This window comes from Balaenoptera acutorostrata, chromosome 19 (assembly GCF_949987535.1).
Source record: "Balaenoptera acutorostrata chromosome 19, mBalAcu1.1, whole genome shotgun sequence".
NCBI lineage: Eukaryota > Metazoa > Chordata > Mammalia > Artiodactyla > Balaenopteridae > Balaenoptera > Balaenoptera acutorostrata.
This window is the reverse complement of record NC_080082.1, coordinates 57,314,631-57,339,630: the sequence shown is the minus strand read 5'-3', so window position 1 is coordinate 57,339,630 and position 25,000 is coordinate 57,314,631. Positions and strand designations below refer to the sequence as shown.

Here is a 25,000-nt window from a genome sequence, read left to right as displayed (position 1 = left end):
AACATCCTCCCAGATAAGGGTCTTTTTTTTACTCCGGGTGGCCTATACGTACCCGAGATTTATGCTGGGGACCCTGGGCCACACGGCATCGGCTAGTCTCTCTGGAGACTAAGGTCAGCCACGTGGGATGGGTGGCCAACGTGACCAAGCCCAGTAAAGATCCTGAAAACCAAGGCCCAGGTGACCTTCCCTGTGCGTGTTGTCACATGGCTGCTGGGAGAAACCAGCGCCATACGTGTGACTTCACTGGCAGAGACAACCGGAAGCCCGCGGCTGGTCTCTCCTGGGCTCCGCCCTGTGTGCCTCTTCTCTTTGCTGATTTTTTTTTTCCCTTGCTGTGATAAACTGTAACCGTGCGTATAACAGCTTTTCTGGGTTCTGTGAGTTCTTCTAGCAAATGACTGAACATGAGGGTGGGCCTGGGGACTCCTGAACTCCTGGGTTACCAGCAGGAGTAACCACAACACCCAGGATGCCGGGCGTCTCACCTGCCGGAATTCCCCCTGTAGGTCTGAAGGACTCCTCAGAACACTTGTTTCCCATGGGAAGTAAATGCAATTGGCACATTGGGATTCGTGCCTGTTTTCCTCAGGACAGCCCAGTGCATACCCCTGGAAGGCGGTTCATTCACACCCACTGCAATGCCGACTTGCCGTGGAGAAGAGGACCTACCCGCAGGGCCTCTCTGAATGCCCAAACAGAATCAGGACTGAGGTTGCCTCATTTCTGTCCCCGGAGGTGGGTGGGCGGAGGGGGGGGGAACCTGAGGGGTCAAGGTACTCACCGGACTCCACCCTCCATCTGCTGTCATCTGGAAAAGGTGGATCCAAAAGAGCTCACACTTAAAAACAGACATCTCTCCAGTGGCCCAAGCCAGGGAGAGCAGCCTGAAGGGGATGCAACAGTAACCTCTGACGGAGAATAAAAGGGGAAGTGGTAGAAGATACCTCCAGGCTTCCATGGCGGGTGGAGACGTCTGCTTCGCTGTGTGATGCAAGGACCGAGGCCGGCCTGCCCAAGAGGGGTCTGCCCCGCTGGGCCGTGAGCAGCCTCAGGGAACACTTGCCGACGGGGATCGGCAGAGGCAAGGAGCAGCTTCCGCCAGCTTTTGCTCTGCCCTGGTCTCCCCCGCTGCACGTGAGCCGTTGATGGGCGCTCTCTGTCCCAGGCGGCAGCTCTCCCTCAGGAGCGCTCTATGATGGGCAAAGGGGCTGCTGGGCTGGCTGGCCCCAAGACCGGCCTGTCCAGCTCAAGGGTGCCCCAGGGAGATGAGAGATGAGGGGATGGGACTTTATGAGGCGGTCACCCCCATCCCAGCAGCTCCCAAGGCTCCACCATTGGAGACAAGCTGACTTACAATAATGACTTTATTTTAACATATTTAATTACAGACATAAAAGAGCCAGGAAGGGGGTGAGCCCCAGCCTAGCCCCGCCCTGCGGCTGCCAGGAGCGGGTGAGGTGCAGGTGAGGCCTCCCTGATGACCCTCCTTCCAGGGGTCTTCCTATGGCGGGGACCTATTGCTTTAGCAGGGGAGGGGCCACGTAAGCAAGGGGGCGGGGAAGCCTCTGGGCCCCGCGCCGCCCCCCAGCAGTGCTGGCCTCCCTCCAGAATGCCCGCTCGGTGCCCCACCCTCCGCCTCTCCACCTCCTTCTTCTTTGTCCAGGGAGCAGACCATCTGGCCAGCCCCCCACCCCCTCTGCAAACCTAAAGGGGAATAAATACAAACTTTACAAAGTAAAAGGGGGGTCCAACGTTGCCCTGGGCCGGGCCTGGGGTCGGACGGGGAGCAGGGGCCCTGCCACGTGGGCCTCACATCATCCCTAACTGCAGCAGCGTGCTGGCGTAGGCCATGGGCTTGACGTCGGGATGAGGCTGAGAAACCAGAGGCACACAGGTTAGACACGGACAGAAATGGGCCGGCGCGTGGAGGAGGGTCTTCTGAGCACCAGATGCAGAAACCAGCCCTGCCCCTGAGAGCTGTTATGCACTCATAAGAGCCTCTTCCCCCCGGGGCCCAGGCCAGGGAGAGCAGGGGACCCAAGGGGGTGACTCACCACTGCTGTGAACTGGTGGAACTGGGGCCGCAGGTCAGAGCCCCGGAGGTGGATGTAGGCAGCTTTGTTCCCCATCTGGTCGCTGCGGGGACAAGGGCAGAGGGGCCAGTGCGGTCCATCAGAGGCTGGGTGGGCCTGGGGCATCAAGGAGGAGGAGGAGCAGGGAGAGGGAGGGAGAAGAGCCCTGGACAGAGTCAAGGACACAGACGGACAGAGAGGCTGACCAGGCAAGAGAGAGGAATCCAGGTGAAGAGGGGCCCAGGGGGCCCAGGCAGAAGAAGTGGGGATGAGGGGGAGAGAGGGCCACGTGGGAGCCGGGGGCGGGGAGAAGAGGGCCCAGGGAGCAGGGCCGGCAGAGGGCCTTCCTGACAGGGTGGGCAGAGGGCACGGGCAGCCCCACAGAGGCAGGACTCTTGCCAAAACCTGGTCTCCAGGCTGACCATGCCCTGGCTCTAGTCAACAGGAAACACAGGGGACAGAGGAACGTGGTGTCTGGCCGCCTGGGGATGGAACGGCCAGAGCACAAGAGACTCTGGTTTCTTCAACCAAAAACCAGCAAGGGGGAAGGCAAGAAGAACAGGCAACTCGAAGATCAGGAGACTGAAAACGTGGCCCTTGTTTGGGTCCTGCTTGGAAGAAATTGACTAAAATGAGACATTGATGAGAGACGTGGGGAAATGGAACGCTGGCTGGGTTCAAGTGACCTCTTTTGAAGGTGTGACAGTGGTATCACAGTTACATACAGAAAAGAAGAGTTCCTTCTTTCAGAAATACACTAGGGCAACAACGGGTAGAAGAGAGAATGCCTGGGGTTTGCTTTACAATAGCCCACGGCAGGGGTAGGGGTGATGAGAGCTGGTAACTGCTGAACCTGGGTGACAGGTACGTGGGCGTTCATCACACTATTTTATCTACTCGTATGTATCCTTGGAATTTTCTATCACAAAAAGTTAAAAAAAGAAAACCACCAGTGGGCGGAGAAGACAGGCCCAGATGGGTGGGGCAGGCGGGGACGTACCAGTAGTTGGGGGCAGAGAAGACGGTGACGCAGCGGCCGCCGTGCGCCACCTCATAGCCCTCGGCCTTGACCTCGTGGCTACGGATGATGTAGTCCAGGTTGTTCTCCTCCAGGAAGGCCTTGGTGACGTCGGGCCCGAACTGGCAACTCACACCCCGCTTGCTGACCGAGCGCCCGTTCTGGGGAGACAGGGAGCTCAGGGTGCCCGCTGCCCCTCCAGCCCGCCCGCTCTGCCCACAGCCCGCACCTGCCGGCCACGGCCCCGGGCAGACTGACCTGCGGCTGCGGGTCCGACCAGAGCAGGTCGCACATGGGACCTGGAAGGGAGCAGAGGGGAGCGTCGGGGCCTGACGGAGGGCAGGGGAGGGGCCATCCACCGCGGAGCGGGCATGGGGCACGTGGGACAGGACCCTGAGCCGCTGCCCGCCTCCCCGCTGACCTCCCCCCGGGAAGAGACCCCATTCAATCCGTTAGGGCCCCAAAGCTGGAGGGAGGGTTTTTTTTGTTTGGTTGGTTTTTTTAGCCGCACCACACAGCATGCAGGATCATAGCTCCCCCACCAGGGATGGAACCCGAGCCCGCTACAGAGGAGCGTGGAGTCCCAACCACTGGAGCGCCCTGGGGCCAGGGAAGTCCCTGGAGGGAGCTTTAAACACTGCAGCTCTGACCAGGTCCCTCTGCTGCTCAAGCCTCTGTGGCTCCCACTGCCCTAGGAACAAAGACCAAGCTCTCCACCCGGACCTGAGGCCGGACAGGCTCTGGCCTCACCAGCCCCTCCGCGCCCCGCGCTTGCCCGGCCGCACTCCTGTGAGAAGGCACCTCCTCCTCCCGCCCCGTCGGTGTTCGCGTGGTGCCCCCAGGAGGCCCCCCCACGGCCCGCTACCTCCCCACTCCACCCACACCCTCTCCCCACAGCTGTGTGCGGTTAACACTCTGCTGTCTGTCCCCATCACGTCACTCCAGGGGCAGCCGGTGAACTCACAAATAAATAAATAAATGACCGCTGTGTGCTGCGGACACTCATGCTCCCCGGCCAGCACTGCCTCACAAGGGAGGTGCACTGACCCAAGTTACAGGTCAGGAAACTGAGGCTCAGCCTTGCTGTCTCCTGCCGAGGGCGCAAAGCCCATCCGGGGCAGGGCTGGAGCCCCCGAGCCCCAGGAGGGAAGGGCTGTCCCCAGGCACCTGAATCTGGGGGCTGCCGACTCCGCTCGATCTTCCTGATGTCGTCCAGGGTGACGCCGTCTTCACTGAACAAGCCCCCGTGCATGATCTGGGGTTCAGGAGGGAACAGCAGCGTGAGGGCAGGGGCCAGCCACACCCCAACCCTCTGGCTCGCTGCACCACGTGGCGGCGGCGGGCCTGCCTCACCAGCACTTTGCCGTTGATACACTGGGCCAGCGGGAGCCACTCGAACACCTCGCTGAAGAGCTCGTACATCTGGGCTGTGTACTTGGCCTTCACCTCACCCTCAAAGCCGTAGATCTGGTTCATGTTGTCCGTCTCATGGTTGCCTGGCCGACAGCAGGACAAAGAGAAACCTCAGCACCGCTGGGCGCCCTCTGGCTCAGACCCCGGCCAAGGCCGAGGAGGACAGGCCGGTGGCCCCAAGCCAATGGCGCCCACACAGCAGCTCACTGGCCCCTCCCAGAAACCCGGCGGGGTGGAGACACAGTTTTCAGTCCCCTTTCTAGAGGGGCAAACGGGCCGAGAAGGCACATGGCCACAAGGCCCAGGCCTGCACTGATCATCACGGAGTGGGTGAGGCCTGGGTTCAGCCCTGGCCCTGACCCCAAGTGACCAGAAGCGTGTCCCTTGCCCCGGTGAGCCTTGGGCTCCTTCTTGAAGGACTTGCCGTACATTTCCGGCTGGAAGTACCAAGGAGGGGGAGGTATTGACAAAAAAGAGGCCCCCTGCAGAATGCCTGTTGTGGGCCAGCCCCACGCCGTGCTCTTATCTTCCCACCCGCAACCTCATTCCTCCCTCCTGGGGCTTGGGGGAGACAAGGAAGCTGCCAGGCCCCCACTGAGCATCTGCCACATGCCAGGTCCTGCTGCAAGAACTCCCCGAACCTGGCTGTGAACCTGCCCGGTGTCAGCACTCATGCCCCCAGGAGCCCCCAACCCAGCCCGCTGCCCTCACTTCCTCCTGGTTCTCGTCCTCTCCTGGCTGCATCTCCCGCTCAGCGCCCCACCTCTCAGCGGGCAGGTCCTCCACCGGCAGCCCTCACTCCCTGGTGAGCTCATCCTGCCCAATACCACATGTACACTGAGGAACCCACACTTTACAGCCCCCCGGGTGCCCCCAGACATCTCCTCTCAGCCTCACAGCCACGTCCAGAGCCAAGCTGCCCATCTTCCAGCCCACACCCTGCTCTTCCTGTCCCCCCGTCCGTCAGTGGCAGCCACAGGCCTCCAGATGCTCCAGTCAAAACCTTGGAGTTCCCCCTTTGACCCCTTCTTTCTCTCACACCCTCATCCAGCCCACTGGCAAACACTCTGGGTTCTTTGAAAAGTGAGCCCCAATCCAACCACTGTTCCCACCCGGGTCCAGCCACCACCAGTCTCCCTGCTCCCACTCTCAGCCCTTGGCTTGTTACCCACACGGAGGCCCAAGGGATCCTCTTAACACCAGAGAGAGCTCCTGACCCTCCTCTGATCAGAGCCTTCCCATGACCAAGTCCTCACTGGGGCCCACAGAGCTCCATTAACGTGATGCTGCTGCACAGTGCACAACCTGCCCGACCTTACAGGGCAGGCCCGAGCATGATCTCAGTGAAGACACAAAACAAACACAACTGCAACTGGTATCCCCACTTCTTAGATAAGAAATGGGAGGCTCACAGAGGAAAAAGTGAGGGCTCTGCCCAGGTCCCCACACTGACCCCAGACCCTGCTGCCTTCCAGCTCACCTCGAAGTAGGTGAAAGTGATCAGGGTACAGGAGCTTAAAACCGAAAAGGGTGAGGATCACTTCTACAGAGAAGGAGCCGCGGTCCACGAAGTCGCCATTAAATATCTGCCCTGCTAAGGAAAACAAGGGTCGGGGGGAGTGCTCCCTCCTTAGCCCCTCCACACCTCGGCTCCTCTCGGCACTGCCCTGGGGTCGAGAATGCCAGCAGGGCTTGGGACATCTGGGCTTTCGTCTCTCCTCACTGTGTGGGTCTGGCCCAGCAGCTTGGCCTCTCTGAGCCTCGGGGTGGTAGTAAGGTCTCCAACCTCGTCTGCTCCTCAGGGAAACTGATGGCAGAGGGGGAGACCCCAAGTGGTCAGCCGGCTTCAGCTCTCCTCCCAATATAGGCCCAAAGCCACAGGGCAAATGGGACACAGGCCCTCCCACCCGACACTGCACAGGCCTGGTAGCCCCACCCAGTGGCCATTCATCAGGCAATTATAACATCAGCAAATACTTATTCAGCATGGACCGCGGGCCACTGAGCACGTCACAGGTATTAACACACTATTCCTCTCAGTAGCCCGATAAGGGAAGCCCACTTTACCACTATCTCTTCTCCCCATTTTACAAACAAGGAACCCGAGGAACTGCGAGGTGAAGTGACCTGCCACAGCCATAGCTGGAAAACGGCACAGCCAAGAGGGAAGCCAGGTGTGGGCAGGGCCAGGCGCCCCACGTATATGCTCCTGTACCACACACATCCAGCCCTGTTTCAAGCTGGGGAGAAGCTGGGGCTCGGACACCCTGGCCACCTGCCCAGGTCACACAGCAGGCGGGGACTGGCCCTGGCCTGCCTGGCCCCAGAGCCCGGAGCGCAAGGCCGCCAGCCGCTCCACCCCACCTCAGTGCCAGAGCAAGCACTCAGGCCTCTCCCTTCTCAGGCTCACGCCTGCTTCCCAAGCAGGGGTTCCTCTCCCTCCTGCACCCCACACCCGGGAGGCGGGGCAGGGGAGGGGCCTGCCCTTCCGAGGAAGGATACGTAGGGGTTGGTGTCCGAGGGTAAACCGTTGAGCTCAAATATGTTGAGGAGGTCATAGAACTGGCCGTGGGTGTCCCCGCACACTGTAATCTTCTCTGTCTGGAAGAAAAGAGGCCACCGGAGAGGGAGGGGCCCAGAGAGAGATGTGGGGAGGGGGCAGGGGGGAGGGGAGGGGTGAGAGGTCACAGCAGACCGAGAAGAACCATGCAAAACACAGGCAGAAGGCACAGAAATGAAGAGGGGAGGAGAGAGACAGCCAGGAGGAGAGGGACAGGGTGGGGGAGGAGGGCAGACATCAGGGAGAGAGAAGGCAGACCAAGCCCGGTGGGTCTGTGAGTTTCTGAGCTCCATGGCCCCTCCCCAGCCAGTGAGCCACCCGCCCCGGCCCGCCCGCCCGCACACTGCCCCCAGCGCGCACCTCTTTGAGTGTGGTCTCCACGAGTGTGCTCAGCTTGGAGAGGACCTCTTTGACCTGTACCAGAATCTGGAAGGCAGGGCAGGCTGTGAGTGGGGCCAGCTGGAGGGCCTGCTGCCCACCCCAGCCCCAGAGAGACTGTACTGGCCAGGAGACGCTGCTGGGCTGAGGGTGAGGGAGAGGCGGGGAGAGGAGAGGAAGGGGCAGGCGAGGTCTGGCCGCGCGGCTGCTGGCCAGGAAGAGAGGCGGCCCCCAAGCTGTGACCCGAGTGTCCTATGCGGCATTTAAACATCAGGATTATTTCATGGGAAAACCTAGATTCTTGGTTTCTCTTAAAACAGTCAGCATGGATGGACCTAGAGACTGTCATACAGAGTCAAGTAAGTCAGAAAGAGAAAAAAAAATACTGTATGTTAACACATATATATGAAATCTAAAAAAAAAAAAATTGGTTCTGAAGAACCTACGGGCAGGACAGGAATAAAGATGCAGACATAGAGAATGGACCTGAGGACACAGGGAGGGGGAAGGGTAAGCTGGGATGAAGTGAGAGAGTGGCATGGACTTATATATACTACCAAATGTAAAATAGATAGATAGTAGGAAGCAGCTGCATAGCACAGGGAGATCAGCTCCGTGCTTTGTGACCACCTTAGAGGGGTGGGATAGGGAGGGTGGGAGGGAGACGCAAGAGGGAGGAGATATAGGGATATATGTATAGCTGATTCATTTTGTTATAAAGCAGACACTAACACACCACTGTAAAGCAATTATACTCCAATAAAGATGTTAAAAAAAAACCAAAATCAATCAGCATCATGAAGAAACACACAGGATGAAGCCAGATGTGGAAAATTTTATAAAACAACTGGCTTGGAAATGTCTAAATGTCAATGTCACGAAAATCTCCCAAAAAGGCTTGAGACTGCTCTAGATGAAAAAAAGGTTAAAAAGGCAGGTCATATGCAGTAATTGATCCTTCAATGGATTCTGGATTTCATTTTTTTATTATTATTATTTTTGGCCACGCCGCACAGCTTGTGGGATTCTTAGCTCCCCAACCAGGGATTGAACACAGGTCCTCGGCAGTGAAAGCACAGAGTCCTAACCACTGGACTACCAGGGAATTCCCCAGATTTTGGGTTTTTTTTTTTTTTTTTTTTTTTTTTAAAACAGCTAAAAAGAATGTCTGGGGGGAAAAACTGGGGAAAATTAAAATATTTGTCTAGAAACACAGAGTATTAGTTCTTTCAGATTGAAGATGACCTTGACAATGTCATGTACACCTGACAATGTCTGCAGATCTTATGGACAGCCTGTGGACTGTTTGCATTAGTCAGTATTATTGTATTGGTACTAAATTACTAAGGTGGGATGACTAAATCATAGTCACGTAGGAGAACGTCCTGTTTTTAGGGGATACAGATTATGATGCAACTCATTCTCAAATGGTTCAGGAAAAAGAAAAAAGTGTATGTGTATATACACACCCATATACATAGAAAGATGACGTGAATGTGTCAAAATGTTAACGGTGAACCTAGGTGAAAGGGGTATGATGTTAACCGCACTGTTCTTTTGACTTTTCTGTAGGCTTGACAATGTTCTAAATACAAAGCTGGGAAAACAGAGTGTTAAAGAAAAGAGGAGGGAATTCCTTGGTGGTCCAGTGGTTAGGACTTGGCACTTTCACTGCCAGGGCCTGGGTTCAATCCCTGGTCGGGGAATTAAGAATCCCACAAGCTGCACAGCAGGGCCTGGGAAAAAAAAAAAAAAAAAAGTAGGAGATGTCCACTTCAGGTCAGAATGTAAAGAGTTTGTAAAAGACTGTCATTCTTGCCCTAATGACGAGAACAAGCCAAAAAAAAAACACAAAAACAAACAAAAAAACCCCTGAAACATCTGAGAGCAAGGACACAAAGAAACCTAAATTAATCAACCCTTCCCTGGGAGAAAGGGACCGTGAGTGCATTCCTCCTGGCAGCGCGCCAGGAGGGCAAGACCCTTCAAGGCTGAGAAGAGGGGAAGCCGGCAGAACCCTCGTGCCTGCGTGGGCTGGCATTACAGAGCCCCGAGGGGCCCCGCCGCAGAAGGCCTCCGCCCTCGCCCTCGGATTCTCTCCCACGGCCACCCAGAAGGCGAGGCGCAAGGTGGCGTGGTAGAGAGAGGCCATCTGAGGCACAAAAGTGGGGGTGAGACTAAGGGCGGAGAACTCCCCAGCCACCCCATCTTGGCAGCGGGGCTGAAAATCAGAGCGCTTTCCTCCAGTTCCAAAAGCTGGAGACTTTACAGCATAAAGACATCCCTGGGATTTTGCCAGGACTAAGATCCCAAGCCCTGCTGATGGGAGAGTCCTGATTCCACTCCGAAAACATCTGAAACCAGCGGTGAACTAAGTCCAATAAGACCTGCCCCTAAACTGCAGATGAGGTGGACACAGACCCTCACAATAGCAGCCCGACAGAATCAGGTCCTGCCGTTACCTGAAGGAAAGTTTTGTCTCGGTCGCTACTACTCTTTTACACAAAATGTCTGGCATACGATAAAAAATTATAAGACGCAGAGAGCACACAACAGAAGCAGACCCAGAGATGGTGGAATATCCAGACAGAGACTTTAAAATAACTATGAAAAAAATGTGTTAAAGGATCTAGCAGAAAAGGTAAATGACATGCATGAACATATGGGGAAGAGAGATGAAAGCTATTGAAAAAAATAACCCAATGGAAATGCTAGAAATAAAGAATTCATTTGCAGGGTGCCCAGCACACCACGGGCTCAGCAAGTGTTCGCTGCCGGTACCACCCTTCTCCTCTCGCGCCCTGTGATGGGGTTCAGGCCCGGCTGTGATGCTATCCTGGGGTCACAAGCGCGTTCAGCCCTCGACAGGGGCGTTACCTGGTAGGCGCATTTCCGGTGCAGTTTCTTCTGGTCCTTGTACCACTGCATGAGCTCTTTCATGAAAGTGATTGTCACTTTGCCGTCCTCAAGCTTGGGTCCGCTGTACTCATCCTCGATGGCTGGTGTGTGAATGGGGGGATGAGAGTCAGAGGCCATGGCCACTGTGAGGGTGGGAAGTGGGGCCTGGCTCCCAGGCACGGGGCAGACACGGCGCTGGACACACAGGCTGAGAGGGGGATGGAGTGAGAGAAGATGCCACTCCCCGGCCGGGTCCTCTCATGGCCCGCTCCTTCCGTTCAGGTCAGCTCAAAGGCCCTCTCCCCGACTTGACTTGACAGCACTTAACACTGTTAACTGACTAGTCAATCCTCTCTCCCCACTAGGACACCAGCTCCAGGAGGGCAGGGACTGTTTTGTTCTCAGCTGTATCCCCAGTGCCTAGAACAGTGGCACCTACTAGGTGCCCAATACCCATCTGTGGAATGAATGACAGACTCAGCTGAGCGCCCAGAGGACCTACGGACAAACCAGACACAGGAGGCCTGTGACGGGTGAGTGCAACTGCGGAGGGCAGGGTGGGTGGTACAGCAGGGAAGCTCGCCCGAACCCGGGACCTCCAGCCCCAGCTCTGGACTGTGGAGTCCCCAGAAGCGCAGGCGAAGGAGCAACAGGCAGCGTGTGCAGACAGGCACCAGAGGCACCAGAGCCCCATACCCCCGGCGCCCCAGCATGCACTGGGAATGGAGGGCTCAGGCAAAGACGAGGAACGCTCTGGGCCGGGCACAGCGGGGCACCCCGGCCTGACTCACTCATGCTCTCGATGTCGAGCGAGTCCACGACGGAGCGCCTGTGCTCATCGCCTGCGATGGCCCGCTCGAAGGCCTTCTGCTTCACGATCTTGTTGCACTCCTGGTATTTCATCTTGGCATCCTTGTCGTGGGGCTTCACCTTCACCACCTGGGTGCGTGGGTGGGTGAGAGGGGAGGGAAGGAAAGAGGCATCAACAGCCAGACCGGGGTCGGGGCAGAGGAGCCATAGGGAGACGGGGACGCCGCGGCTGCCCTCGGCCTGCCTGGCCCGGGGCTTCACGACTGCTGAGCAGAGCAGCCGCGCCGGGTGCACTAGGGGTGCAAGCCTGGGCTCGCCTCACCTCTAGGCCTCGGCCTCTGCATCGCCAAACTGGGCCTGACAGAGCTGCCCACACAGGGCTGCCGGGTGGGTAAACGTGCTAACCCACGCAGATGCTCTTAATAAATCTTAGCTCTGACCATCATCAAAATAAAACTGGCCCCGCTTCAGCTTCCTCATTGGAATCAGAGCGGGCTGAGGTGCACTTTACTGATACCGTTACAGTCAATGCCAAGGGGGGTGGGATTGACAGGAAAGGGTGGGCCGGATCCAAAGTCCTAATTTACAGCCCAGACTCATCTGAAGAGGCAATGACTTGCTGGATAACCCGGCCTCGCTGAGCCTAAGTTTTCTCATCTGCAAGATGGGGGAGATGACAGGCTCCACCTGCCCAGGCTGTTGGGGGTGATACACAGGGCCTGGCATGCAGCCTGGGCTCTGCGGGCAGCAGCGGGCACCTAGTGGTGACGTGGCCCTTGTTCAACCTTGGGCGCTGGGGAGACCCAGGACAAGTGAGTTCCCTCAGTTTCCTCCTGTGTAAGGTAGAGGTGACAGTGCATCTACCCTAGGGGGCTGGGAGGACTAAACAAGTGAACACTTGTGAAGTGTGTGCAGCGGTGCCAGGCGGGAGTCAAGTCCACATTAGCGCAGGCTGCTCTTCACGGCCCCCTTTCGTGGGCTGCTGCATTCATTAAACGAGATCGTATGGAGGAAGCAGCAGGCACACGGCTTTGGGACACACTTAGTTCTCAGGAAAAGGAGCCTGTCCTCTCCGCTCTCCCTACCTTCTATCCCGCTTCCTACAAACTCTGATCCTCCAAGCTGAGAGGCAGGCAGGGCTGCATTCAGATCCCAGCTCTGCTACTTACTTGCTGGGTGACCCTGGGCAAGTGAATTCACCCCTCTGAGCCTCAGTTTAGTTATCTGTAACTGTTCCTGTAATTATTAGTGGACCCTGCCTGACCTGCGCACTCTGTTGGCCTCCCCAGGAGCGGACTCCCACAGCTCCTGTGCTGGGGGGCAGAAAGGGGGGTGCCAGGGCTGGCCCTCAAGGGCAGGGATGCCCCCCAGTGGAAAGCCTGGCAGAGTGAGTCAGAAGCCTGGGAAAAGGCATCTGCTAATAACCCCTGAGGGTCGGTGTGGCTCACGCCCCTGAGAATGGGTGTGCAGGCCAGGCGGTGGGGCAGGAAGCTGGTTCGGGGCAGGCTCAGGCTAAGGCACCCTGCCAGGCAGCTCCACCCGGGCTAGGGGTGCGGTGCCAGGCTTGGGAGAAAGGCAGCACCAGACCTTCCCTGGAGTCCTCCCCACCAAAGAGACCTTACGAGTCCACACCCCAGGACGAAGTCCAAACCACCACTGGGCCTGGCCCACAGAGGCCCGCCCACCCCTCCACGTTCCCTGTCTGCCCAGCACTACCAGCCAGACCAAACTCCCAAGTCCCCAAGTGCACCAGCTCCTTCTCACCTCCAGGCCTTGTACAGGCTGCCCCCGGCCCAGAACACCTCATTTCTACCTCCAGCGACTTTCTAGCCCCTCCTCCTCCTCCAGGTCTCAGCTCCCCTTTCCCCTCTCCCCCAGGCTGGGTCAGGCACCCCCTCTGGGCTCACACAGGGCCCTGGGCTCCCCCCGCCCGCCCCAGCCCTGAGCACTGCTGGAGACGGGTCTGCCTCCCCACTGGAAGGCGGCCATGGCCATGAGGGCAGGGCTGAGGCCGTGTCCTAGCTGTGAACGAATGCTCGGAGCGGATGGATGCCCCACTAAGCATCCCCTCTGAGCCACCACCCTGCTCTCAGAGAGCTCACAGGCTGGGGTGCGGGATGCAGGCAGACACCGACGACCCCGGGAATAAAGGGGCGGCAGCAGCGACAGCACACAGCTAAGTGTTCCAACACTCACCATGTGCCTGACGCTGTAAGCGATTACCTTGCTCACTGTATCCTTAGAGCAGCTCTATGTGATGTTATCACATCTCCATTTGACAGATTAGGAACCTGAGGCCCAGAGAGGTGAGGGCACTGACCCGAGAAGCCAGGATTCAGTTCTCTGCCTGCTTAAGGTCCTGCTCCCCTAGGCACGCTGGGATGTGCTCCCCCCCACCGCTGCCACCGTCCCCACAGTGCCCTGCACGCCCTCCAGGGACACACCGTCGTGGTCACGAGTGCAGGCTCTGGGGCCAGGCCTCCAGGGTCTGTATCCAGGCCTTCCAGGGCAGGCAGCCCTACCTCTCCAGCCTCCCTCAGCTTCTAGAAAGCGAGGGAGGTTGGAGAGGTGGAAGGTGGCTGTGAGAATTTAACATCAGGCCCATCGCAGGGCCCAGCAGCGAGCGAGTGCCTGTTCCAGGGCCTGGGGCTGCTGCGACTGCTCCTATAACTGGCTGCCTGGCTGGGAAAGGGAAGTGACCCTGCCAGGCTCCCGCTCCTGGGGAGGGTCGTTTGCTCCAGGTTGGAGGGGCCTAGTGGGTCCCAAGGCCTGTTGGGTCAGAACTGAATGCTGGACTTTTCTTTAACAAGTGGGATCTGGGTTGTATCCGTGTCAGTATCCAGATTCTGATAGTGATGCCAGATATGTCACTGGGGAAAACTGGGAGAGTGGGATCTCTGTATTACCTCTTACGGCTGCATGTGAAGCTACAACGCTCTCAAAATAAAAAGCTGGTTTTAAAAAGTGGTATTTTCAGCTCGGGGTATTCACAGGCAGTAACAATGACTCGAATCAATGAAACGATAACATAGGCTTGTGATCCCCACGTGAAGCCATGGGGGCTGCGCGTGTTTGGGAATTGGGAACTCTTTGGATTTTAGAAAGGTGACACAGTGCACCCGCGTGCTGTATGTTACAGGACACCTCCAGCAAGTCCAGGTGGCACCTGGTAACCACACACACTCCCGTTTCTGCAGTGAAACTTCTAGTCGCACTACATGGGGGCAAACAAGACCATCAACGACCTATTAGTTCAGGTCAGATTTTGCCACCAAATGAGTTGCCCAAACTTACCAGACTATTTTTCACAATGGCTCGGGTTTAGAACTGAGGTGAAGGACTGTAGTCTGGGAGCAAAAGCTGACTTCAGGGGACCCACATGACAACGTGTGGCGGGCCATTACGATTATTTCCAATGCAGAGGTGATGGGATGCAGCCCAGAGAGAGGCCGTGCCTGCCCGTGGCACACGGGCAACCAAAGAAGCCAGGGGTCTGGGGGAGGCAGTGGGAAGCAGGACACTAGCGTTTTCACCCCACGGGTCGAGACCCTCCAGTGAATTCATCTAGGAGGTCACACCAACATTCCTTCCATAATAAATCAGAGTGAGACCATCGGAGTACGCTGCCTGAGCTAAGGGCGATGATTATGTCAACAAGTCTGGGACCAGGCTGTCCCTTCCTGGCTGCGGGACCTTGGGGCAGTGACTACTCTCTGGGCCTCGGTCTTCTCACCTGTAAATCAGGGATAGTAAGAGTCCCCACTGCGTAGGGTTGTCATGAAGATCACATGAGTTACCACAGCACGAAGGTCACCAGCGCGCCCGGCCCCTGAGAGCGCCATGTCAGGTGTCAGCTGTGACCGTTCCTGTTACTATCATACGTCCATACCTTAGCGGGACGGGCGTTCGTACAGGCTAGCGAGGCAAAACGCATTGCTAACTGACTGTGTTGGGCTATACTGTAAGAAGAAACCCAAACGCAAACCATATTACAAACCAAACCCCAAAAATCCCAGGAGAGGGTGAGGAGTGCTGAAGGAGTCCCCCAGATCCGGCCCGGGCCCGTGTGACTCACCACCTGAGTTCCAGCCACAGACGGGAAAGAACACAGGTGGAATCTTCTGAGAAGAGGACCCAATAATGGGGCGGGGAATCCTGGAGCCAGAGTCCCCCGGAAAGGATGAGCTTGGAGATGAGGGGCGTTGGTGGGGGGGAGTCAACATGGACCCATGGAAAGGGGAGATCAGCTCCTGCCCTGGAGGGAGAGCAGAAGAGAGAGGCCCCCACCCCCCCGCCCCCTAACAAGACCCTGTGCCTGCACACAGCCCTTCCTGGGGGCCGCAGGCTCTTCCCCAGACACCCCCAGGAGAAAGCGCACCCAGTACTGAGCAGGGGCAGGCCCTACTCTGAACGTACTACTCTTGCCGAATCCTCACAAGGCCACTGAGGCAGGCTCTGCTGTTCTCTTCCGTTTACAGATGAGGACACTGAGGCCGAAGATCCAAAGCTCTCAGAGATACACAGTTCAGAGCCGGGCGTCCTGACCGCGGAGCCGGTGCCTCCAGCCCCTGCACGAGTGACCTTCAGAACTTGAGACTATGACTCACAGTAAGAAATAGATATTTTATCAAATCTAATACACATCCGTATTCACATAAATGAAAAATACTCTTTCACAAATATATACGTACTTCCTCCAAACAATGAACTGCTGTCTTCTTCTCTATTCTATTTGATGAAGACAAAAGTGCTGGTCTCCAACTGTTACACTGACTTCACGGCCCACTAACCATTACAAGCATGGACTATGGGTTCAAGTCTCAGCCCTGCCACTTCGCTGCTGGGTGACCTTGGAGGAGGGACTTCCTCTCTCTAGACCTCTTTTTCCTTCTTGTAAAGTGGATTGAACGCATTTTCCTTCTTGTAAAAAGCACGTCAAGAGCTCACAGCAGAGCTAGGCCCACAGTGAGTAGGCAGGTGAGGAAACTGAGGCTGAGAAAAGAAAGGTCCTTCACCTGAGGGCCCAGGCTGCTGTGAGACAGAGCCTCAGGCTCGTTGTTTAACCAAGGTCACATCTTGGTTCCGCCTCCAAGGATGCCATGATTTAAGAGGGGGCCTGGGCACATCCTCCGTGAAACTCCAGCGTGTCACAAGATAGCCCTGGAGGTAGAGACTCTGGATGGCGAGTCACCCCAGGGCCCAGCCCCTCTGCCCTGCACCCAGAGTCTGATGAAACATGTCAGAAAGGACGGCCTGCAGGCAGGCAGCTGGCCCAGGCGGGCAAGGATCTCAGGCTCGTGCAGGGGCTCCCCAGGGCTGCTGGCAGAGCCCTCACAGGGAAATGGGCCGTGACCCAGCCCCCAGGGCATCCGCAAGGCCCGGGAGAAAACTCAGATGCAGTATGTCCACAAGACGGCTGCAAGTGACCTCTCAGCCTTATGGAATATGCGGGGCGAGGCCCCAGTCTGGGCCAGAGCTGTGCCGCAGACCTGTGCTTGGGGTTCCTCTCATCTCCTGCCCCCTCCCGTCTCCTCCAGGCCCCTCCCCCCATTTGGGGACCTGCAGAAAAGCCCTGCCCCCATCCAACCCCACCTGTCTTCCGAGTTACTCATTACTGAGCCCTCCAGCCCTATGATCTTTATGCACACCACTTCACCAGAGCCCAACAGCCGCCCAGGAGGTGGCCACTTCTCTTGTCACCATTCTCCAAATGAGGACGCCAAGGGACAAGGGAGAGGCTTGGCTGGGGAACGGCCTGGGAGCCCACGCTTGTAAGGGCTCTGTTCCGCTGCTCCTTCCTCCCTCCTCCTCCCGGGGGGTCACCCCAGCCCCCTCCTCCATTCCGCCCCTCAGTCTCTGAATTATCTCCTCCTCCAGGCCTCTGCCCCACCCTGATACAGGTGCCCCTGGCCCAGCGCCTGGCTCGAGCCTGCACTTGGCCTGACAGCCGCCCTCCTCTCGGGGCCAGCAGCCAGCCCCAACCGTCTGACCTGGCTCCCTCCAACTGCAGCCTGTGGCTCTCAGCCTCCCCTGTCGCCTCTCCCGACACAACAGAAGCCGCTCAGAGTGCGTGACGAATGACATGAAAGGAGGGAGTGCCGGGTGCGTTGCGGGGAGGGGGGCAGAATGATCATTCATTCAATGAACACTAAGCCCCTGTTGGATGCCAAGCACCAAGCCAATGACCAGAATAAACAAAACCCCTACTCTCGAGGAGCGACTCTCTCGAGTGGGAAAGACGCAGGCCGGAGGGCTGGGCTGCCTGCGTTCAGACCCCAGCTCTGCCGCTCGCCTGCTGCGTGCTGGTGGCAGGGGACTTGAGCCGTCTGGGCCTCAGTCACCCCATCTGTACGATGGGAGTAATCACAGTTCCCACCTCGCAGGGCTGCCGCACAAGTCACTCGGCCAGCTGACGAGAGGCGTGTAGAGCATGCCTGGCACGAAGGCGTGTACTCTGGGGGTCCTTACCACTAGCGCTATCATCAGAGCACTTACAGTGATGGGGTGGCAGATGAGCGAGTGAACTGGTGAATTCTTGCCGTCCTCTGGGTCCCCTCCCTTGTCACCTCGTTAAAACACACCCCCCGTTTCCTGTCCCTCTACAGCATATCACCCTAGTCTATTTTCTCCCAGGCCCATATCCTCACCTGCAACGATTCTGTGTACCCTCACAATGACGGGTTTGTTTTTTGCCCTCCTCCGAATTATAAGCTCCACCAGAAGAGCTGTGTGCCTCTTGTTCACCAACAATAACAGCAACAATTATCATAATACTTAATTATTACAGAACAGCCCTTAGCATGACTACATGCTAGGGGCTGTTCTAAACACTTGGAAAGCAGAGGCTCGTTTATTCTTCACAGCAACCCTGAGAGGTAGGTCTTACTGTCCTCCCATTTCACAGATGTGGGAAAGAAGGCACAGAGAGGCCAGGCAACTTGTCCCAGGTCACCAGGCAACGATGGCAGAGCTGGGCTACAAGCCCGGCTGGCATCTGTTGGATGAGCAAGCGGTGAGTAAACGTGTGAATGGCCTCCGCAGACCTTCCCCATCTAGTCCAGCCGCACACCCAGAGGCCGTCCTCCCCCAGCCCGCCCCGCCCGGCCCTCAGCACCCGCCCAGCTCAGAAGCTGCAAGCTGGCTCGCCCCCCGAGGCCCGGCTCACCGTCTCGTAGTCGCGCAGGGCGGCCCGGAACTTGCCCAGTGCCATGTTGCTGGCGGCCCGGCGGTAGTAGCCCTTGATGTACCTCTTGTCCATCTCGATGGCCCGCGTGGCGTCGGCCAGCGCGTAGCCATAGCACTCAGTGCGCAGGTAGGCCAGGCTGCGGTTGCCATAGTAGATGGCATTGCTGGGGCTCAGCTCGATGGCCTGGCTGTAGAACTTGATCGCGTTCTCGTAGTCCTTGGCTGTGAAGATGGAGGAGGAGACGCATGAGGCAAGGCTGCCACCGCCCAGACAGAAGAGGCCCCTAGGCTGGGTACTCGCCCAGTCCCCCAATTTACAGATGGGGAAACTGAGGTCCACAGCTGAGCTCAGAAACGTCTCTTCAGCCCACCCCGCTTCCCTGTCCTGACTTGTCCCACCCTAGCACAGGCCTTGTCTCCTCAGGCCCAAATCCCTAAGACCCCAAATCACTTCCACACACCCATCCACCCAACCATCACCCCCCACAAGGCCCCAGGTGGACAATACTTCTTCCAGGACTTCAGGAGGGTCTTACTGAACGTTCCCCATGGCCTGGAGAGGATATGTTACTGAGTGCCAGACCTGAGCTGTGAACCAGCAAATGTGAGTCTGCCCTGAGCCCCTTGGTTGTCCAGCCCCCCAAAGCAAGTAAACAAGCCCGAAAAGGGGTTCTAGTAGGAGAATAGGAAGTGGGAAAGGAAAAGGAACCTACTTAGGTCTCAAGAAGGGGACATTTCAGCAGAGACCCAAAGGAAGTGACAAACCAGACCAGAGGAAGAGCTTTCCCAACAGAAGGAACAGCAGGTGCAAAGGCCCTGGTGGGGGGGGGGGGAGGGGTGACAGAGTATTATTTCCAGGACCAGCAAGGGGGTGGTGTGGCTGGGGTGGAGTGAGCTGGGGGAGGGCAGGAGATGAGGGCAAGGAGGCTGGCAGGACAGATCCCAAAGACCACAGCCAGAGCTGGGTGTGGACATCAATGTTCTAAGTGTGGAGTGACAGGAGGTGACATCTGGCCAAGGGGAAAGGTCAATTTTATTTGAAATGAGCTACGGCCATGCCTTGCACGTTACATCTCGGCCCGTGGAATCCTCACATCCCCACGGCATAAGCACCGCCTGGTGCTCACTTTACAGCAAGCCACAGAGGTCTTGTTCAAGGTCAAACACTCAGTTTGTATCTGCAGAGCTGTGTTGGGCCCCGCCCGTGTGGCCATTCAACAGGCAGGAGACCAAAGCTAGGAGGTGTGCCCGAACTGCGGGGCCGCGATGCGCCAGGGGCCACGTGGGGCTCTTGGTACCTGAGTCGCCTCACTGAACCCTCACGGCAACCCTGAGGACAGCTGCTTTAGCCCCATTCTCCACACGAGGCTCTAAGAGGGAAACCCCATCACACAAAGTGGCAGGCAGGAATTCTGAGCCAGGCCAAGACCCAAATGCTCCCACTCTCATCCTCCGTACCAGGTGGCCTCTCAGTGGGAGCCTGGCATAGAGACAGGCACAGACACAGGGGCAGGTAGCCTGGGCCCAATCCCTGGCTCCACTCCTTACTAGCTGTGTGTCCTTGGGCAACTTACGTGCCCACTCTGGTCTAAAGTTTCAGAGAGTCCTCCAGACACTGAGCCTAAAATGAAAATTCCTGCCCTAACTCCCACTATTCTTTTCTCCAGAGCCATCTGATAAACCATGGCTTTCCTTTGTTTTGTTTGCTTATAATCCATCGTCGCAATTTGAACCTAAGCCCCATAAGGGCAGGGGCCCTGTTTGTCTTACTTCTTTGAACCCTTGCCCTGTCTGAGGACACAGCAGCCCCCAGCCCTGCCCTCCTGGGGCGCACAGTCCAGCTGGGGGGTGGGAGTGACACAGCACACACAGATCCACCCCCAGAGTGTTTACAGCTGGGGCAACCCAGAGGGGATGCTGGAGCTGAGACCTGGAGGAGGAGAAAGAGTGAGTCAGGTGAAAAGAATGGAAGAAGAGGATTCCAGGCTCCATGAATGGTTCCTGAATGAAGGAAGGAAGGAATGAAAGAAAGAGAAAGACAGGACACACCTACACTAGAGAAAGAAGCCAGGTGCTGGGAGATGCCAGGAACAACGTAACAGCGATTCCTTCTGCAGGCTAATGTCTGGCAATCTTTCAAATGGCCCGGATGTCACCTCCTTTGGGAAGCCTTCCTTGACACCCAGGCTGGGTCAGGCACCTCTCCGGCTGCCTCGGCCCCTGGGCTCCTCTATCCCAGCCCTGCCCCCTCTGGGTAGTCACCGTTAGGCGATGGGTGTGTCCCCCAGGATGGTGAGCGCTGGAGGGCAGGCCCAGGACTTCCCAGAAACACGCAAGGGCAGAACCAGGCAGCCCGAGTCTGACTGACCCTCCCTGGAACACCAACACCTTCGAGGGCTCCTTCCAGCCTCCCGGCTGGGCTCCAGAGGCCGACTAGCCAGCGCTCTTGCCGGGCCGTTCGGCATGGGGTGGGGAGCCTGGTGTCCCGGAGCCTGACATCTGGCTCTGAGGAGCCCGACCACGAGACCTGGGGCAGACAGCCTCCCCTCTCTCAGCCTCAGCTTGCTCATCTGAACTGCGGGAACCACCGGCGGCCCGGCCTCACGGGCTGCTGGTGAGGGTTAAAGGAACTCCTGGATGAAATGTGGCTACAGCAGAGAAAGAGGTCAGCAGAGGCTTGTAAACGAAGTGAATAAATGCCTAACTGAAAGGAAGAGACTAGAGCAGAGGAAACAGGAGGGGCCTGTGCTTCACACAGCTACCCAGTGGCACCAGATCCCAGCCCTGCTCTATGTGCTCAGCAAATATGAGCGCATTTAATCCTCAAGAGAGGCCCCATTTTAGAGGAGGAAACTGAGGCACAGAGAAGTTAAGGTTTGCCCAGGGGTCACACAGCAGGTAAGAGGAAGAAACAAGATTTGAATCCAGGCAGCTGGAGCTCTTAAGCCTGCCTACAAACTCTTAGACTCAGAGGCCTCCTGGGGGGTCAAATAGAACCCCTCTCTTTTTACAGAAGGGGGTGGGGGGCAATGAGGCCCAGAAAGAGGGGAAGAGAGCTGAACGACATTGGGGATCAGGCTCCGCCCCACCAGGGCCTCTGGAATGGGCCTGAGTTCACAGAAGTGATCCAGCCATGCTGGCGGGGGCGGGGGGCCTGGGGCCCCTCTTCTCCCACCATGTTGAGCCCCTGGGGCCCCTCTTCTCCCACCATGTTGAGCCCCTGGGACCCCTCTTCTCCCACCATGTTGAGCCCCTGGGGCCCCTCTTCTCCCACCACGTTGAGCCCCTGGGGCCCCTCTTCTCCCACTGGCGCCAGGACGGCTCCAGGTGAGGCTGTGGGTAAGGACTCTGAACGTGGGCGCCAAGCACGTGGTGAGGAAGGGGGATATCCGGGCTGTGCTGCTCACACACTCTGACCTTGGGCAAGCGGTTTCACTTCTCAGAGCCTCAGCTTCCTCTATAAAACAAACAGGCCCGCTCCCACCTAGTGCTCGGGGGAGGATTAAACAAAGTGGTGTACCTGGCCACCATGGGGGCTCAATTAAGGCGAGCTGTAATTATTCTTTTTATTGTTATTCCCCCAGCCCTGGAGACTGGGGCTCTGTGCCTGCAGCTGCCTGCCAAACAGCAAGGGACCTGGACCAGAAGGGGCATTCCCCTCCGTTCCAGCTCAATGCCAGGACCGCTGGCTACCTGCCCAGTCTCAGGCCTCCTAAGAGCTCAGATCCCAGGTCCTGGAGGGCAAGGAGCCCTTCCCGATGGCCCGCTGTTTCCCAGAATTCTTCCCTCGCCACAGCATCACCCCCATACTTGCTGCCCCTCTCAATCCCCATTTCAGGAACAGCCCCACCTTCCACACCTCCCCCAGCTGGAGACTGGACCCTGTCCTGGACACCTGATCCCTCAAGCCCCAAAGCCAGGCAGTCACCCTGTCCTGTCAAGTCAGCCTCCAGAACATCTCTCAAATCTATTCTCTCACTTCCAAGCCGAGAACCCCTCTCTGCCCTGGTCTGGCCTTCATCCTCTCCTGCCCAGGTTCCTGCCCCAGCCTCCTCCCAGCTCTCCCAGCGTACGCCCCCTCCTGCCCCTCCAGAGGGGTCTTCCTGAAGCACAAACCCAATCCAGTCCTTCCCCACTCAGAACCATCCACGGCTCCTCGAGTCCTCAAGTGGAAAGCTCAGGCTCCTGCCTGCAGCCTCACAGTAAACTCCTCTGGCCTCTTACACTCCAGCCCCACTCACTTCCTTGGTGCCGGGCTCACCTCTGGGCCTTTGTCATCCAGCTCTTCCTGCCTGGGGTTCCCTCCTCCCTCTCTCCAGGCAGCCGCTGTCATTCTCCCTCTGAAACATTTCTTGAGTCGATTTCCGTCTCTCCAGCCTAGTGGGCAGCACCCCCCTCCCCACTCACCTGTCCACCATTCTAGTCTCCTTCCTGGTCTCCAGCCTTGCCCTCGGGTCCAGTCTCTGCAAGGCCGCTGAGGGATCACCTTCAAACGCGCTAATCAGACTGTGTCGCTCCTCTCTTCAAACCTTCCTTGGCTTCCTACCACCCTCGGGATCACGTCCCTGAGCTGCCTCCAGGGCTCTACCTTCCAGCCTCACCTCTCACCAGTCCCACCTCCTTCTCGCTGCTCCGGCCTGACCTGACTTTCCCACTCTTAAAATCTGTTCGTGCTCCCACCAGAGGACAGCTCTCCACTAATGCTCTGGTTTCCTCCCATGCCCCACCCCTCCTCCAGGGCTCTGCTGCTGTAGCTCTCCTCTCTCTCTTCTGCAGGATCAACTCTCTCTCTATAGGACCATACTCTTAGTCTCTTCTATTCTTAAAAAAAGGCACCCTCCCCCCCCCATTTCTCCACTCCCTCTCAGAACCAAAATTCTCAAAACCCTTGTCAACACTTGCTGTCTCCACTTCCTCCTTTCCCATTCACTCTTCAGCGCCCTTCCCTCTGGCTACCATCGCCATCATCCCCTAGAAACCGCTCTGGTCAAGGCTCCCACCAACATGTTATGGAGGCAAATCCAACGGTCAATGCTCGGTGCTCGCTTTGGCAACATCCGACCTCAGGTACAGCCCCTCCTTCTAGAAGCACTCTCTTCTCTCAGTTTTCCTGATTTTCCTTCCACCTCACTGACCACTCCTACTCAGCCTCTTCTGTTCTAAACCTTAGAATCCCTTGAGGTTCCGTACTAGGCCCCTTCTCTTCTGAGGAGACCTCACCCATTTCCAGGGTGTTCCAGTCCGCGCATAGGCTGATCATGCCCGAATTCCTCTCCAAAGAGTTCCAGACTGGCCCGTCTACCTACTCAACGTCTCCTCTTGGATAGCAGAGTCAAATCCACACTAGTCTATGCAGTGACTTGTGACACCCTACGTGATCTGGCCCCTGTCCTAAGCCTACCTTGTACCTGTTTCCCTACTAACTCATTAAAGTTCCAGCCAAGCCAGCCAGTCTCTTTTCATTCCCGACCTCAGGGCCTTTGCACAGGCAGCTCCACCCACCTGGGACACTCCTTCCCAATTCTCCTTCTCAACTTAAATGCCTTCTCCTCAGTACGATCTTCCTTGACCGCCCTCTCTAAAGTACTAGCCTCTAATCCTTATTCTCTACTTCACACTCCGTTGGGGTTTTTCCAAAGGACTCATCACAGCTTCTAAATATTTTATTATTTATGTGTGTTTACTCAATATCTGATTCTTCTACTAAATTACAAGCTATATAAGGGCAGGGCTACATCTGTCTCATCTGCTGCTACATCCCTAAAGTCGAGCATGGTCCTTAGCACATAGCAGATGCTCAATAAACGTAATGAATTAATGAATGAATGGGTGCCCCCACATCTTTCTTTCCCAAGATCCTAAGTCATACTATTCTTGGGATTGCCTCACCTCTACTCCCAGAACCTCCCTTCTCCTGGTGTAACCCCAAATCTCCTACTTCCTTGTCCTCCCATCTAATGATCTATTCTTCACTGCCATGATTTCCTGCTCTATTGGGACCGTTCCCCCCTCCCCCGCACTTGGTGTCTCTCCACTTGGTAGCGCCATCACTGCTCCGCCCCATGTCACTACTTGGTAGCGCCCTCTTCAGGTCTCACCATAAGCTGGCACCTCTGGGGTCTCACATTTGTTAGTGCCCTCATTCCCGTCCCCCTCCCGTTTCACACTTGGAAGCGCCTTCCTCAGTCTCCCCACTTAGCACCCGCTCCGTAAGCCACTTCTAGGTGTCATCCCTTCTCTCAGAAGGCCCCTCTGTCGCCCCTTGGTAGCGCCATCCTCGGCCTCCCCACGCCCAGTCACTTGGTAGTGCCTGCCCCGCGCCCAGGCTGCCGCTCCTCGTTGCCATGGTTCCGCGCGGGCCCGGCACCCCATGACCTGGGCCGCTCTCCACCCTCCTTCGCTCCCTCCAGGGCGGGCGCACCTTTGAAGTAGTCGTTGGCCTGTGTCTTGAGCTCCTCTGCCCGCTTCAGAGCGCCATCAGCCGGGGGCTCATCCCGGGGGGGCTCAGCACACTCAGTCCGCTCGCCCTCCGCCATCGCCATGCCGCAAAGCGACCCCCCACCCTGGCAACCGCGGCCAGCGGCACCCGGCCGAATCGTCGCGAAGGAGTGCCGAGTTGCCGCTGCCGCTGCTGCACAAGTGTCGTAAAGCGCGGGCCCTGAA

The 25,000-nt window shown here is 57.3% G+C and overlaps 1 protein-coding gene across 1 annotated transcript; it reads right to left on the bottom strand.

Annotated features, from left to right (window-relative positions):
* Window positions 1-1,349: 1,349 nt before the first annotated feature.
* On the bottom strand, window positions 1,350-24,967 carry PPP5C (protein phosphatase 5 catalytic subunit). The gene is made up of 13 exons (XM_007168170.3): window positions 24,759-24,967; window positions 18,318-18,559; window positions 11,134-11,281; window positions 10,322-10,443; window positions 7,427-7,492; window positions 7,009-7,107; window positions 5,987-6,092; window positions 4,447-4,589; window positions 4,261-4,348; window positions 3,352-3,392; window positions 3,076-3,254; window positions 2,058-2,139; window positions 1,350-1,875 (listed from the first exon to the last, which is right to left on the bottom strand). Exons 1-13 carry the CDS (start codon window positions 24,877-24,879, stop codon window positions 1,813-1,815), a joined length of 1,500 nt encoding a protein of 499 aa, XP_007168232.1. The 5' UTR covers window positions 24,880-24,967; the 3' UTR covers window positions 1,350-1,812.
* Window positions 24,968-25,000: the final 33 nt, after the last annotated feature.